Source organism: Octopus bimaculoides, chromosome 25, assembly GCF_046866305.1.
Source record: "Octopus bimaculoides isolate indiv1 chromosome 25, ASM4686630v1, whole genome shotgun sequence".
Lineage (NCBI taxonomy): Eukaryota > Metazoa > Mollusca > Cephalopoda > Octopoda > Octopodidae > Octopus > Octopus bimaculoides.
The window spans coordinates 283,974-301,722 of NC_142952.1; the positions used below are offsets into that span (position 1 = coordinate 283,974).

Consider the following 17,749-nt stretch of genomic DNA (forward strand, 5'->3'; position numbering starts at 1 on the left):
AAACAGTTCATGTGTGTGTGTGTGTGTGTGTGTTGCTCTTTATATATATATATATATATAAGGCAAACCAATCGTTCACAGTCGTTGCTGTGTTGCCCAGTTCAAAACTTAACCAAGCAGATCTGTGATGGAAGGAATTCCACCGTCTTTTCAGTAGCACACCAAGGATAACATTATCCAGCTGTGCTTTCTTTATTTTAAGACCCTAGGATGTGATTTTTAAGGGAGATTTGACTACTATTTCTAGCATATCGAGCGACCACATAAAAGCCTTCTCTCGTTTGATACTCTGTAAACAGGAGAGAAGACACTGATGTCCTTTTCAACCATTTTCCTCCCCTCAACTCACAACAAACCTTCGAAAAATTTGGCATTTGTGATACATGAAAAGAAAACCTTATCAATATTTACTGGACGACTGAACTCCTTCTCAACATTTTGTGTTCAAATTCAGATTCGGTTTTTTGTTTTTTTAATCTTTTCTGACGATCGGTTGTTGAATTAAGAAGCAATTATATACCAGGACCGACTGAATCAATTATACTCCAAGCGAAGGTATCAATAAAATTATGTACCAGTCACATACTGAGGTCGATGCAACCCCCCACTCTCACAAATTCCAGAATAACAATAATTATTATTACAATAAACATTGTGTTCTGGGGTTCAAATCCTACCGAAGTCAACTGTCATATTTTAGGGTTCGATAAAATAAGGTGAGCACTGGGGGTCGATGTCATTGACTGGACCCTACTCCAACATTTCAGGCCTTCTTTATATAGTAGAAAACATTCTTATGATTCTAAGACCCATTTCTCCACTACTTCTGGTCTGAAGTTCAAATCACATCTGGGTTGATATTTCATATCTCGTTTTATTTGTATAATTCTTTCAATCTATGAAAACTGATTGACACATCAAGGTGTCAAAGCAAAAGAAATCATTATTATTATCATTATTATCATCATTATTATTATTATATAGAAATCCAGAATAAACTGACAACAGCTGGAGGAAAGGTACGAAAGAAGGGAAGTCGAAACAGAAATTCGGACAGCTTGGATTGACAGTAGCCACGAATATAATATAAAAGATATAAGATACATATAAGATATATACATATGTAAGCAAAAGGCAGGCATCATAGGACTGTTGTGTAGAATGGTGGGAGAGAATAAAATAAAAGATAGGAAATGTCAGCGAATAGAGAAGAAGAAAAGAGAAGCTTATAATCTGGGTTTTTACCTTGTTACATGGAATAGATTTAAGTCGCTTGAAGACAGCCGAAATATCTGTCTTAGACGGTTGCTCCGCCATCTCGTTGGTGCGTGTGTGTATGTGTGTACGTGTATATATGTATGTATGTACGTGTGTGTGTGTGTGTATGTATAGAGACAGGGAGAGAGAGTTGTGTGCGTGTGCGTGTGTGTGTGTGTGTACGTTCGTCGAGTGCTGACGTAACACCACTGCTACGTCCCTCGCTGCGGGCTTGCCATTGAATAACGCACCAAATATTATCCGCGCCTATCATTGGTTTAAATTGCAAATGCACTGTAGATGTGTGTGTGTGTCTGTACTTCATATGTACGTTCGTTTGTATGTATTTATGTACACACACATATGGATGATCTAGAATCCAAGGAAATACACATGTACTCATACACACATACACACACGACTCATATATATATATATATATTTACATACATTATATACATATATATATATATATAATGTATATATATAAATGTATATATATAAAATGTATATATATATAATGTATGTATGCGTGTCTTTATGTATGTGTGTGTGTATCCGAAAACAACCACACCCACATACATATAGAAATATGCAAATCTCTGCCTAATCAACGTCGTCATCATAAGCTTGATAAACCTTTCCGGACGAATGATCGATTTCGACCTCTACTCATCTTTCAAAATCAAACTTCAGAAAGAATCTTTTCCCAACATAACGTATCATCAATGCAAGAAAATAATTAATACTAAATAACGAAGCTTATACGCAAAAAATATAATAAATATATTTTAAAGACGGTGGGGAAGAATGTTATTATCATCAATATTTAAATGAACAATCTTAATCTTTAATTTATTTAGTCATTAGTGATATATTTTTTTAATATTTGGCCTAAAGCTGTTTTGCTTTCTGTGTCATTATGTGGTTAGTCTCTAATAGAAAGGCCGTAGGATTCCTTGCTTTTCCAGTTCGTTCGTTGGTCTCATTATTTTTCATTTACTCTTTTAATATCTGGTTCCCACAGTAAAATAAAAGACGGCCGTTTAAAACCTGTTGTTTCATAACCAGGTATTTACAGTAGTCGTTTGAATTGTGATGAAAGGAAGGAGAAGGTTTGTGTGGTAAAGGAGTGAAAAACTGTATGGAGAAAAATCTGTCGATCTGTGAATTATTCTTGAGAGGCGATTGAAGAAGGAGGCCGGACGCTTGACTAAACGAAAGAGCTTCTATGTTAAGTGTGGGGAAACTTCTGGGGACCAGGGACAAATTGCAGGAAAAAAATATATCTTTAATATCACAAATCCCTAGTTTTGCAACTTAAAATCAACTCTTCCCATTTGCATTAATCATTCTAAGTGCTTTGTATATATTTTTAACCAAGTTTGTTCCTCTTTGCCTTTTTACATACTCTTTCAAGCTCAACTTATTTTTCGGATATCATATCTAGCCTTTGTATTTCTCCACTTTTTGTCGACTTTGTAACTTTTTCTCTGAACTTATTTTATTTTCTTTTATCCATCACATCGTTTTCTCCACCGTTCTTCCCCCATCCCGCTATTTTATCTCACTCTCACCTTCACCACACCCACTCAGCCCCAGCTAAAGACCTGTACCGAAACCACGCATACACCTTCCCTTCTACCCATCTCTTTACACAGGTGATCTCTTATGCACACAACATGCTGCCTCTTCATCTCTTAACTCCTCCCCATAGAACTGCTAGTGTATTGAATGGGGAAAGCTTGGTTTGCAATGTTTGCTGTCATGTATGTTTGTCAAGAGCAGGGCTCTTTAGTCACCAACGGAGCTGCAAGTGTAAAGTATAATGCAGTCTTGAGTGCACAATGTTCCTAAAGGTCAATAACGGTTCTCCTTGGTCACGAGTGGACAGCCATCATGTCAGATCACTTATGAGGTCTCTGAAGAGTGTTATTGGCAATATGAAATCTGATACAACTTGTTGCATGTTGGGGTTGTTGTCATCTAAAGTGGCCCCTTCTCCACTAGGTTAGCCTGATGAAGAGGGTTGCTAGAAACTTAGTAGGACTGAAAACAAGACCTGTCAAAAAGATAGGTTCAATGACGATCTAGCAATATGGTAGGCTTTCAAAAATTTCAGGTTGGTGTCTGGCATGCTGGAAGACCCCTGGGAATGAGGTGCCCCTTAGCTTTTGTTAAGGAATGTCTCCAGGAAAAGGTTAATCTGATACAAAATCTGATATGTAGGAATGGCATTGAACATTTTGCTGATCTTTTGTCTGCAGTTGAGATTATGGCAATCCCGAACATGAGACCCGTATTGGCACTGGATATCTTGCTCTGGCTTGTCTCTGGATCATATCAGTAGGGGGGAGAGGATCTATGAAGTGTTGTGCAAACTTTATTGGACCTAAATTTTAGGTTGTGCAATCATCAGTGAGGTATCTGTGTGATATCTAGTCATGTAGGAGGGCACCACAGCAAGCATGGAAGCTGTAGGGGAAAACTTGGGTAAAACTACCTGTTGGTGCAATAATCTCATGCATGGGCAATGATCAGTGATGGTCTTGCTTGGCCACAAGTGGACAGCCATCACGTATGTCAATCTCTAATTGTAAAAGGGGTTAGGGTTAGGAAGACACAAGGAGACAAAGTGGTGAGAAAGGATCTTCAGATGTTAGGCCTCACAGATGACAAAGGATCGAAACTTCTGGCAGTTTGCTGTGCTTGAGAAGACATATCAAGCTAAGTAAAATTATGGCTGTCCTTGCATACAGGCCTTGTGTCCCTGCATCCCTCTTCAGCTGAGCAATCTTAATCTTGCAGGCTCATTGGTGGTGATACCACATAAAAAGCAACACCTGTGTTGGTGCCCCATAAGAGCAGCACCCATGCCGGTGCTACATAAAAGCACCCAGTACACTCTGTAAAGTGGTTGGCATTAAGAAGAGCATCCAGCCATAAAAACCATTCCAAACAGACATGAAGCCTGTGCAGCTCTTCAGCTGGCTAACTCCTGTCAAACTATCCAACCCATACCAGCATGGGAAACAGACATTAAGTAATGATGATGATGATGATGATGAGCTGGGGGGTCTTCATATATTTACCTTTCAGGAAGGCATATTTGTCCCTTCTATACCTTAAGTCTCTCAAATGGCACAAATCCACACCTCCTCAATACTACTTCCCACGGCCGAGTTAAGGGTTTCTTTTGTCTTGCAAGATACTCGGTGACCCTGTTGGTACTGATGCCACATAAAAAGCACTGGTGCTAGTGCCATGTAAAAGGCACTGGTGATAGTGCCACACAAAAAGCATCCATTACACTCTGTTGAGTGATAGGCATTATATATATATGTATATATATATATATATATATATCACAGGAAAGGTCAGTTATCTTAGAAAAAAGGTAAGCTGTTTCCTTGGTTATTGTGACTGTCACACATTAACTATATCCTACATTATATACACATATATATATATATATATATATATATATATATATATATATATATACATATATATATATATACATATATATATATATACATATATATATATATATATATATATATATATACATATATATATATATATATATATATATATATATATATATATATATATATATATATATATTGTTGTTGTACTTGGGGATGGTCATATTGCCAGTTTAGCCAATAAAAACACACGCACTGTATATTTGGTGTTAATTTTTTTTTTTTTTTTTTTTTCAGCTTTATATTACATTAATCTTAATCTTAATCTTATTTCGGCCAGAGTTCTTTCGTCACACTTCTGTGACCTCATCAGTGGTCCTTTGTTTCCTTCTTTCTTATGTGTGTCTCACCTTGCTAACTATCTAGCAAGGTGAGACACACATAAGAAAGAAGGAAACAAAGGACCACTGATGAGGTCACAGAAGTGTGACGAAAGAACTCTGGCCGAAATAAGATTAAGATTAAGATTAATGTAATATAAAGCTGAAAAAAAAAAAAAAAAAATTAACACCAAATATACAGTGCGTGTGTTTTTATTGGCTAAACTGGCAATATGACCATCCCCAAGTACAACAACATCTGTTTCAACACACGATTTCACATAAAAAATCTTGCAAAACAAATATATATATATATATATATATATATATATATATATAAAATGTAGGATATAGTTAATGTGTGACAGTCACAATAACCAAGGAAACAGCTTACATCCCCTTACAGGAAGACCAACACAACTTCAACTAAAACGTAAGGCTTTCTTTACCTATCGCTATTATTATACCACCATATACATTAATATACCCACCAACCACTTCTCCTACATCCCTCACACCACGAACTCTTAACATACTCCTCAACATTCTGAAGAGATCTGCCAAACCATTGGCTAGATTGAAACGTACGTAAATGACTATTACATAACATCCACAATGACTTACTACATAACCTCAACCTCCACAATGACTCATTACATAACCTCCACATAATAAAACAACGGCTAACTAGCCCAACAGAATTGCTTCTTCTTGTATTTGTTGCTCCATTCTCCACATAAATATAATTATAAACTATGGTTTAAACAATAAATTACCTGCCTCTGGATGCCCTCTATCCAAGACGGTACCCGTACAGGTGATTCCCAGGAGTGCCTCCGGATTTAAACATCCCCTGGTTGCTTAGACTACCCCTGAAGGATTGAGGCAAGCTTATCATTTACCTATATATATATATATATATATATATATATATATATATATATATATATATATATATATATACACACACACAATGAGTGTCTTTCAGTTTCTACCTATCAAATCCACCCACAAGGCTTTGTTGGCTCGAGCTATGGTGGCAGGCACTTTTCCAAGGTGCCACACGGTGAAACTGAGTCAAGATGACTTGGTTGAGAAGCAAGCATTTTCACCTCTTAACCACACAGCCACACCTGCATTTAGACATACATTACATATATATATATATACATATACATACATTCATACGTACATACATACACACACACACACACATATATATATATATATATATATATATATATATACATGCATTCATACATATATACATACATACATTTATACATGCATACAGACATACATACAACAAGGACAGCCGCCACCACCCAAACCACTTCTATATCAGGTGGGATTGCTTCTACCCTTACCTTGGAAGTCTTTCTTCCAAGGTATGTGGGCAGAAGCACAACTTCCTCTGTTTTCACCGCCACACTCGCCAGCCTCCTCTACCGTCCTAAATTGGACGGCCATTGTCCCATATTTCCTTCCTTTGCTTATATAGATCACTTCCTTTGACCACTCCCTTAGCGACTTTTCCACTTCAGCTTCCACCTGCTCAGTCTTTTTTCCTTTGAACAAGAACACCTTATAGGTGTTTTTTTTTTCACTCCATCTGCTCCATAATTCCCTGGGGGGGGGGGACAACAACCTCACATCGCCTCCCACCTTCTGTACCATCTTCTCATACTCATAAGTACCAGATTTAAAAATAAAGTACTGGGGGGTCGAAGTAAGTGACTAAACTTTTCAAGTTGGTGCCCCAGCTAGGCCACAGTCCAGTGAGTGAAAGATGTTAAGATTAAAGACGGAGACATTATTTTTGATGGGAGAAGGAAGGAGGAAATGGTTTTTGTGTCAGTTTGACAATCACTGGAGTAGGAGGAGTAGAAAGAGAGAGGAGGGAGATTGAAGAGTTTAGCGTGGATGCGTGTTAGTTATGGACTATTAGAAGATGAGCTGACAAGTGAGGCTTCTCAGTGGTCACTCAACCTGCTAGATGTAGCAACAAAATCACACGATATTGTCCTAAAAAGAAGGACACGTAAGCACTCATGTATTAATCATAGGTCTGCTTGATCAGGGTTGATCTGGGATTAAACAGCAACAACAACTATTTGAGGACATCAGAAATGTATATTGTCTATCTAATCAAAGAGATCGAAGTTTCCAGGGACTTGTATCAGTTTGGGTTTCGTAAGAAAACAGATGGAATTGTTTTTCTTTATGGTGTTCAGCTTCGTCATAGCAGATGAGACCAAGCCAACGTATGTTTCTATCTTCTTTCTTGTGCTGTCATAAGATGACAGCTCAAAAGAGATCCGAGTTGCTTAATAAAGCTCAGTTTAGCTAAAACGGGAAATAACTTATGTATACTGTTAAAGGGAGGCAATTCAAAGATGTAGTGGAATTAATCCTTTCTAATCTAAGCACAAGGCCCGAAATTATGGGAGAGAGGGCCAGTCGATTAGATCGACTCCAGTACGCATCTGGGACTTAATTTATCGACCCTGAAAGGATGAAAGGCAAAGTCGACCTGGGCAGAATTGCGCTTAACTAATGATTAATACAAGGTAATCACGATGCCATATTTGGAGAAAACAAAGTAAAAATAACATCAACCAACTGATGGATTGCTTTTTAAAAAACTCCTACATGCATGGTATTAGTGTGTATCCTAGATCAGAACTGAAGAATTGTAGGCTACAACAGTCATAGCTTTCATATCACATTTCTATGATTTGTAAATCTGTATGCTAATGAAGTACGCTATATCATCCTACGAAGGCGGCGAGCTGGTAGACACATTAGCAGGCCGGGCGAAATGCTTAGCGATATTTCGTCTGTCTTTACGTTTTGAGTTCAAATTCCTCCGAGGTCGACTTTGCCTTTCATCCTTTCGAGGTCGATAAATTAAGTACCAGTTGTGTACTGGGATCCATCTAATCGACTGGTCTCCCCACCTCACAAAAAAATTCGGGCCTTGTTCTTAGAGGAGGAAAGAATATATCCAGTCATTCTAAACGACATTGGTACACTTTTTATTTAACTTTACGCACTTCTGCAGTATGTTGGCAACGTACGGGCGAGCCTCTCTGTAAGGAAGGAGATTCTACACCACCGGTTCTTAACCAGAGTTCACGTAACCATTGGGAGTGGGGTGGCGGTCCATATAAGATTTTATTGTTAAAATTTCTGTAAGAAATTGGTTATACTTCTGCAATACACAATGTATTTCAACAATTGTTTGAAATACAATTCCTACAGACGTTTCGTGGCTGCTTGCGGCCTTAAAGGTATCGTGCACAAACTTGCGATAGAAGTTGATTAGGTGAGGACACATTATCGATAAGGTCACAGACTACGACGAAAAGGCTCTGAAGAAGCAATTGATTGACCAAACGACTGAGCAAACAATTTGTAAATTAGTTCACTTGTTAATAGCAAAAGCAGTATTTAGGTATGTCCCATTACGTACTGAGCTCAAATTTTGCCAAGATCAACTTTGGCTTTTATACTTTCAAGGCCGAGTAAATAAAGCACCAGTTAAGTATTTGGATTCAACAATGTAATTAACTTTATACCTCCCTCCACGCACAAGTGTAAAGTAAATAAATATGATTCAGTCTTTGTACCAATGTTACAAATCTGTATTCGTAAAGAAAGAGTTGTCTTTGAATTCGACCTCACTAAGGACAAGAATTAATCTTTCAGTCAATAAAACTCAAAAGACGAAGTCATTCGACAAATTCAATTTTTAAAAAATTTGTTTTCTTTTTCAGGCTTCGAACGAAAAGCATTTAATTCAAATCTTTATTATTCACACCAAATCATTACTATTGCTAATCAATGAAATTTCATTATCCACGATAATGCAGTTAATTTTGTGTAACCTTAATTTTTTTTTTAGAAATACCAATATTTCCTGTTATAGCGAGTGTTGGACTTCAATCAAGTTTACTGCCAATGTCCATTTACTTCAAAAACTTATATACCTTCAGTATGTACGGTAGTTAATTCGTATGGTCTTCATCGTTTACGAGTTCTACGTAAATCTATCTTCATTGCTCCTACTATATGCAATGCAAATTTTAATGAATCCGGGCCAACGTGGATAACTCTAAGCTGGAAATAGCTGTGATATCTCACCTAAATAACACCTTGCCTATTAAAAAAAAGGAAGGACACAGAAGACATTGCAGTCCTAGTTACAGAAAAAAAAATAAAGTGCATAAAAATACAAAAACTCAAGTGTCATGCAGTGGGTAGCTGCCCAGGGGCCTCCCGGGTCTATATATAAGATCAAAATGTGTGGGGCGGGTTCACCGAGGATCGAGGTGAATGTCAGTTGAAGTGGGACTGGATTCTGATGGTTCAGATTTGGCGACCTTAGTCCAGGGCCCAGTTCTGAAGTCTGTCTGAAGTCGGTTTTTAATAAACAAATACTGTCGTGTCAAGTGCATTGATTTACCCGGGGAACTATAATGCTGCTAAGATGGTTTTGAGGAGGGTCAGGATTGGAATGTTGCTGATTCTCGGACCGAGAATCCAATCAAGGAAACAACAATCAGAAAGTTTCGAAACGAGCACATAAAATGGTTGTGAGTTATTGCCCTTTGTTTTCCCGCTCTTTTGTATCGTTGCACCAACAAAAGATGTCGGTTGACGTCGACTGCTAAACGAAGCAGTTAGCAGGATCGCAATGATGGATTGATAGACCGACACTTGGACTAGCTATATACATATATAAACAAGAAGCGAACAACTGCACAAAGAACAGCAAAAGGGAGGAATAGGTCGCTTCGAAACAAACAAAAGAAAACTCCTTGAAAAAAAAAAACCGAACAAAATCGTGAGTAAAAGAATTACGTTGTGTTGTATCGTAACGTTGTTTCTTGGTTGACCTTGTGGCAAATATAGATTATTATTATTATTATTATTATTATTATTATTAGTTGCACAAGAATTGATCTTACCTTTCACCCATGCAAAGTCGATAAAATAAGTACCAGTCATTCACTGGCGTCGAATAATTTGTCTTTAACTCCTCTGACTCGGCACTGTTATATTTTGGACCAAAAATAGTCGGCATCGCAACACAACGACAAGATTTAGGGACAAGATTTTTGTGAATCGAGTTCCCGATCCGGTTTGAAGCTGTCGGTATAACCGTTTCGCAGAAGAGCATTAGATTTTTGTTTATATAACCAAAATAATAATAATAATAACCAGTACGGCGACTAATGACCTGCCATAGCTTGCTGTATTTTAAGGGTTTAGATACGGGTGAGGCTAAAAAGGTGTTGTTGGTGTTGTCGTTAATGCCCAGTTAGAATTATTGTCTTTTAAATATCTGGAAAGAAAGCAGAGACCGGGTGGAATGTTTTTAACTCGATGCCTTTCAAACGAAAGAATGGTTCTAAAGTGTTTGTAGGAATTCCGCTCTTCTCCTTTTTCTTTCATTATCCCATACGGAATCCTTCTTTTAATTTTCGGTCATGCCGATATTAAAACTCAATCACAAAAGGGAGGGCAACGCCCATAACCTGTTTCTGAGCCTCAGAAAAATAGCACTGACATGATTATATAGCCTCTCTGTGTCTGTCTGTCTCTCTATGTGTAATATAAACCCATACTAAGGAATATATATATAAACTCTACTCTGTGTATTGAGTTCTATCTCCCATTTGTAAAACCGCCTCTCTCTCTCTCTCTCTCTCTCTCTTTATATATATATATATATATATATATATATATATATCATCATCATCATCGTTTAACGTCCGCTTTCCATGCTAGCATAGGTTAGACCAGCTAGCATGATACTCTGAGTTTTATTGTGGCAACCGACTAATTGTCACATATTATATTATAGATAAACTCTTCTATTTACATAATATTGAGGCCTCATTCATTATTTTGTTGTCATATTATTATTATTATTATTAATATAAATACATATCTAAGCAAAAGACGCTTGCCTCGATTCCCAACTGTTTTTATGAATATAGAAAACAGTCTCGCATCACTCTTTGCATTAAATTTGTTCCACTCCAGGCAAGAAAAACCTGTTGTGAACCAACTAGGAAGTTTTAACGTGGTTGTTCAAATTGCTATAAATAACAGCCAAATCTCACTTATAGAGCTCCTTACTGTCTTAAAAGAGATGGAAAGATGTCAGATAATCAAGTCTTAGATCGAGTACACCTAAGAAAAAAATGAATTTAGAATAGTCATGGCTGGAGTGTGTTTTGGTCATAGATCATAGCTTTACTCAATCAAGACTGACCTATGGCTAAACAACAACTACAAAATAATTATAGCGAGGTCTGTTAATCTGCACACTTTGTCTCATCCCCTTCAGCTGCAGAGTTTAACGGAATTGGATGAGCGCAGGATTATGGGCTTTTGTTTTTAATTTTTGTCAGCTGGAATATTACAGACATTGTTGACGAGAGAATTTAGTCATAGCAAACATCATTTCTCCAGATAATTAGTAATTATTATTAATATTAATTATCATATTATCATATTAAATATCATTATCAAGCAAGATGGCAGAATTGTCTTTACTTTCTGAGTTCAAATACTGCCAAAGCCTACTTTGCCTTTCATCCTTTTGAGGTCAATAAAATAAGGACCAGTTGAACTCTGGGGGTCAATGTAATTGACTTATTCTTTCTCCCAAATTGCTGACCTTGTGCCAAAATTTGAAATCAATATTAATTAGTATAGTTATTGATGGCAGTGGCCGGTTAGAAATCAGTAGAGTAACAGGATTCAAATACATGGTTCGACTCAATCAATTTGTATACCCTCTTCCAAAATTTTTGTAGCTGTGTGCCCAAATTGAAACCACAATAACAACTAGTATGACTACCACCACCACCAACAACAACAACAACAATGACCCCACCCTTTTCTGCATCTCCAACTACTACTACTACTACTACTACTACTACAGACAACTTTGAGCTGAATCTTGTATTTAAAAAAAAATAATAATTGCATATGTAAACCCTTGGATACCAGTGGTATGAATGTGATAATTTTCATTTGATAGCTTCATTAAAAATCTAGGCAAGCAGGAATTTCAGTTGGATGTCATTCCAGCAAGAAAGGATTGGATGAAGTTGTTGGTGAAGTTGACCTTGGCAGAATTTGAACTCAGAACATAATGACAAATAAAATGCCACTCAGCATTTTGTTCAGCAGGTCAATGAGTCTGCCAGCTTCAATAATATTGTTGTTGTTATTGGTAATGTGGAGCTGGGTGAGGTTGTTCGAATTGTTAGTGCCTTAGACAAAATACTAAGTGGATCTTTATGTTCAGAGTTCAAATGCTACCATGATCAACTTTGCCTGGGGGTTAATGTGATTGACTTTCCTCTTCCATTCAGAATTGCTGGCCTTGTTCCAAAATTAGAAAGAATTATTTTTAATTCTGTGAACTGGCAGAATTATTAGCAAAATGCTTAGTGACTTTACCTTTCATCCTTTCAGGATCGATAAATTAAGTACCAGTTGCATACTGGGGTCGATCTAATCGACTGCCCCTCCTCCCACAAAGTTTCAGGCCTTGTGCCTATAGTAGAAAGGATTATTATTATTATGATTATATAACTATCTTCTCAAAGATGGCCTTATCTCACATATCCACTCACCTGATTGATAATGACATGAAAACATTCCAATCTGTCTTTTCTTGTGCATTGACCCAGAAAATCTTGGTGTTAAATTGAAGAAAAACTCACAAATATTTGTCAACATTCTTTTCTTCTGATTTCCTTTATTTTCTTTGCTTCATTTCACCTCATCCATATTGTATTGCCTTCTCCAGTTTTTATCCCATAATTTATATTTGTTGTTTAAACCCATATCTCTTATTAAAAGGCATTCCAATTCTGACCATCCAATCTTTTCATTTGTTTGCTTTTTATATATCTAGGATCACATTTAAAATATTTTGCATTTTTTAGAGAAGACAGGGTAAAGCTTATGGGGGATTTTGCTATTATTTTTAGGAGGTCGAGTGACCACATAGTGGACTCCTCCCTCCCTGTGTGCTTGCATGTTGTATAATTTATTTAAGTATTCATTTATTTATCTTTTACTTGTTTCAGTCATTCAACTGTGGCCATACTGGGGCATTGCTTGAAATATTTAGTTCAGTGGGTCCCAACCCTTTTACTTAAATGACTTTTAATATGCTTGCTCTTATGTATATATATATATATATATATATATATATATACATATATATATGAAATTCTGAATTTAGTTCTCGGACCTCCAGTATTATTTGGGGGACTACCAGGGGTCTGCAGACTGCAGGTTGGGAACCACTGATTTAGTTGAACAAACAACACCAAATTTTTTCTTTTTTTTCCGAGTCTAGTACTTCTTCTATCAGTCTCTTTTCCTACTAAAATATACATGGCCCTAGTTAATACTATCTGGAACTTAAATTTATCAAAGTTCTGCATTAACCTTGAATGAATTGTCTACACACATCTTAAACTGTGCAGTGTTTGTGTGTATGTATATGTATATATATATTGTATTTCAGGATAGTAAGTTTTTTTGTTTTATTTTTTGCCATGTAAACACATGCACTATTTCACATCAACAATCTTGAAAACAAGTTCATATATATATATATATATATATATATATATATATATATTAAATATATACTTTTATAAAACAAATTTTACAAAATATATAGTATCTGTTAACAGTCTTAGCAAAAAGCTCACAGGTGAGTTTTTGTATATATATATGTATACATGTCTCTTAAAGGATAGAGCTCAAAATCAATGCATTGAAGATACTTTATTGCAGCAACAATTATAATAACAGAAACAACCACAATAAGCCAAACCTATGCACATTTCAATAGGGTATCCCGGATAAATAAACCACATCATTGCAATAAAGTATCTTCAATGCATTGATTTTGAGCTCTATCCTTTAAGAGACATGTATACATATATATATATATATATATATATATATATATACATGTGAACTTGTTTTCAAGATTCCTGATGTGAAATAATGTATGTGTTTATATATATATATATATATATATGAAACTATGTGTATAGGTGTGAGTGAATGATTGAGAATGTGATATTCAGTAAGAGAGAGAGAGAGAGGGGGGTGTCATGAATACATCCATTTGTGTGTGCAATCAATCTGTGCTGAACAGATTGAGAAAAAGAGAAGGTGGAGAGAGAGAGAGAGAGAGAGAGAAATTACAGATTTGTGTGTGTGAAAACACGTGAATGAGAAAATGTGTAGAATGATGAGTGACATTACACGTATTGTTTATATAAGTTGTGGAAAGCACAAGATAGGATGTGTTTCAGAGTTTACTTCCTGCTTTAAAATCATTTGCAAAGTTCAGACATTTGACAAACTCAAGAGATTGGTGTTGCTGTTGTTATTGTGTTAGACCGAAAGTTGTTTGTTTTTCTCCTTGGTGAAACTGCTTCCAGGTTAGTATACAAAAATCTTAATTCAGTTAATTGTTCTTTAACTCTTAAAACAATGAAAACTTCTCAATTGTTTCTCCTTTTAACACACACACACACCTTGATAGACAAGTATATGCTCATATGTATATTAACATATACATATATGTATATAAATACATACGCACCCACACATGTATATATATATATGTGCATACATACATATAAACACATAGATACACATGCATCTACCCTTCCTACAATAAGCATGAGGCCTGAAATGTTGTGGGAGGGGGGACAGTCGATTATATCTATTCCAGTATTCAATGGGTATTCATTTCATCAACTCTGAAAATATGGAAACCAAGTTGAACTCAGAATGTAAAGACAAACGAAATGCCTCTAAACATTTTGCCAAGCTTGCTGACAATGCTGCCAGCTCACTGCTTTAATAATGATAATAATAATAAGAGCGCTCAGAGAGCACAAACCTCTGCCAAGGCAACACCAACGTCCTCTCAACGATTGTCCAGAGATGATTCTTAAAATGAGAATATCTGAAAAAACTCGACTGCTCTCACAAACGAGAAGACTAAAAATGAACCCGACCACTCTCAAAAATTAAGTAAAAAAAAACGGAAAAATAATCCAGAATCCTTGTCTGGTACTGGATCAATCCCGAAACCTAATCAGTTTATACCAGTGATGAGAGCAAACATCCCTGAAAGTTTCATTCAAATCCATCAAACAGTTCTTGAGATATCTTGTACATGGACAAACAAACACAACAGAAAGCAATAAGGTGGAGGGAATAATAATAATTTGCTACTGTTTACCTTTGAACATGTTTTTAAAGCAGGTTTTTCTGAGTGTTACCTGAATTTATTCTGGTTTTTAGAAAATAAGTTCCTGGTATATTTCACATGCCTTGAATAATAAAAACTAACAATAACTTCACAAATATATTTGTATACACTCACACACATACATATACATGCACATGTATACATACACATGTATGCACACTTCTGTATTCGTTTTCCCAACTACATGGTTTTCGGTTTAGTACCACTCCATGAAACTTTGGGCAAATGTCTTCTACTATAGCCTTGGGCAGATTAAAGTTGTAGAAGGAAACTGAAAGAAGCTTTTTGTGTGTGCGTATATATATAATTGCCAACCCTCACCTTACTGACAGCGTCCCTGTACATGGCTTGCACAGCTCTCACTAACCATTCATCTATCCCTAGTTTCCTCATTGACCACCAGATAAGGGAGCGGGGGACCCTGTCAAAGGCTTTCTCCATGTCAACGAAAGCCAGGTACAGAGGTTTATCTTTGGCTAGGTATTTCTCCTGCAGCTGTCTTACAAGAAATATGGCATCAGTGGTGCTTTCCCCTGGTGATGATAATGATGATGTATATATAAACATGTATATTCTGTTATGCATTCAGACCACATTCACACACACATGCATGCACTGTATGCACGCATGCATGCACACACATATGCACACACACATACACACATTCGCTCACGTGCATATATATATATATATATATATATATATATAGCTACCAAGAGAGACACATGTCTGTCTGTGTCTCTCTCGTAAATGCCAGCCTCAAATGAGGACATGTGATGTAAAATGAAGCTATTCTTAGCCAGCTGAAGTATCTTCAGTTCTGTTGATGTGGCTCTTGTAGAAGATAATGTCTTTGTTGTTGTTTACTCTTGTTACTAGTGTCCATGATGATGATGATGTTGTTGTTATCATCATTGTCCTTCTTCTCATCCTCCGTTTCTTCATTTCCACCACCACCACCACCATCATCATCAGCATCATCATCATCATCATCAGCATCATGTTCTTCATCTCCTCTTCTCTCCATTTTTTCTTCTTTTCCTTCTAATTTTTTCTGTCCATCTCCCCCCCCCCTGTCCTCTTCAACACTCCACACTTCCCATCCACACTCAATGTGTCCAGTCTCTGCTAGTAGTTCAACCTGTCAGACTGGTCAATGAAATTCTAGAACCAAGCCAATCTATCCTCCACCCACCACCAGGGCCACCCCCATCACTGATTGTCAGCTGCTTATTTTTTTTTTCTTTGCATTTTCTACCCCCCCCCCCCCACTGCCTGCCTCTTTACACATAGTTGTTGATTATCAGAACCACCCACCATTTCAACTAATCTTCCATCAAATCACTCTCATTCCTTCAGCCGTTCTCATAATATATAAAGATCATTAGTTCCACTGTGTCATTCAATATGCTGTTGTGGTAGTTTAGCCCCAGGTCTATTTTACTCTAACCAGTCCATGATCAAAGGCATTCAAACCGTGCCCAGCCTGTCTTTTATTCATTCACTATTTCAAATGTGTACATTTGTATATGTTATGGCTGTTTGCTTTTGGAATACAATGTGCTGTGATATGAAGGAATTTTAACTGCCGTTGGTATTTCTAGCAAGTTGAGTGACTATGTAGAGACTCTCACATTGGCCTTTTGTCATTGTGCATTTGAAGATTTTCGGCAATTTTTCGCTGGCCAAGACCAGCCTCAGATTGCCCAACAATACAACCTCTTTGAAAATCTGACAGTTCTGCTGAATTTTTTTGTGTGTGGCATGGTTACACTTCACAAATGTTTAATAGAATGGCACCTGGAATGAAAAAGAATAATTACATTGTAAATTCTACACCACTGTAAGCATATTAAGATGCTTAGATCGGAAATTTTAAAAATTAAAGGTATCTATTTACCTCCTGCATGTCTGTGTGTGTATATATACATATTATATATATATATATATATATATATATATATATATATATATATATATATATATATATATATATTATATTATATTATTAAGCAGGTGCTTGGAGCAAAAATTACGATATTTTGATGGAAGGTTTTAATTTAAATAACTTGAAAATAAAAAGTTTGTATTATAGAACTAGGGGCCATCTAATGTCAGTCGGTATCAAAAGGGTTTTTAAAGAGTTGTTTATAACTACTTATATATTTTCTTATTTACTTATTTGTTATCTATATTTTTCATTTACATTTTTATTTCTTTCTTCCTACTCCCAGTTCATATAAATGAAAGAAACGAGTTTAATACACATGAAGAAAGAATAAAAGGAAAGAAAAACAAAAAAACAACAAAGAGGAAAACCTTAAAAGATAAAAAAGAAAAAA

The 17,749-nt window shown here is 36.2% G+C and overlaps 2 protein-coding genes across 4 annotated transcripts in view; one reads left to right on the forward strand and one right to left on the reverse strand.

The window, feature by feature from the left end:
* LOC106881471 (ADP-ribosylation factor GTPase-activating protein 2) overlaps positions 1-10,776 on the reverse strand; it is a 50,365-nt gene extending 39,589 nt beyond the window's left edge. The window contains exon 1 of one of the 2 annotated variants that reach the window (XM_089341590.1): positions 10,039-10,776. Coding sequence is in view for 1 of the 2 variants with exons in the window: in XM_014931864.3 (XP_014787350.1) it covers positions 1,246-1,317 (72 nt within the window). In the remaining variant the exon portion in view is untranslated. Of the gene's footprint in view, positions 1-1,245; positions 1,329-10,038 lie in introns of those variants that run through there. The other variant, XM_014931864.3, reaches the window with a different exon arrangement.
* LOC106881470 (alpha-tocopherol transfer protein-like) overlaps positions 9,424-17,749 on the forward strand; it is a 15,161-nt gene continuing 6,835 nt past the window's right edge. Inside the window, exons 1-2 of one of the 2 annotated variants that reach the window (XM_014931863.3) lie at positions 9,424-9,914; positions 17,642-17,749. The exon at positions 17,642-17,749 is cut by the window's right edge and continues 190 nt beyond it. The gene's annotated coding sequence lies outside the window, so the exon portion shown is untranslated. Of the gene's footprint in view, positions 9,915-14,274; positions 14,566-17,641 lie in introns of those variants that run through there. The other variant, XM_052976442.2, reaches the window with a different exon arrangement.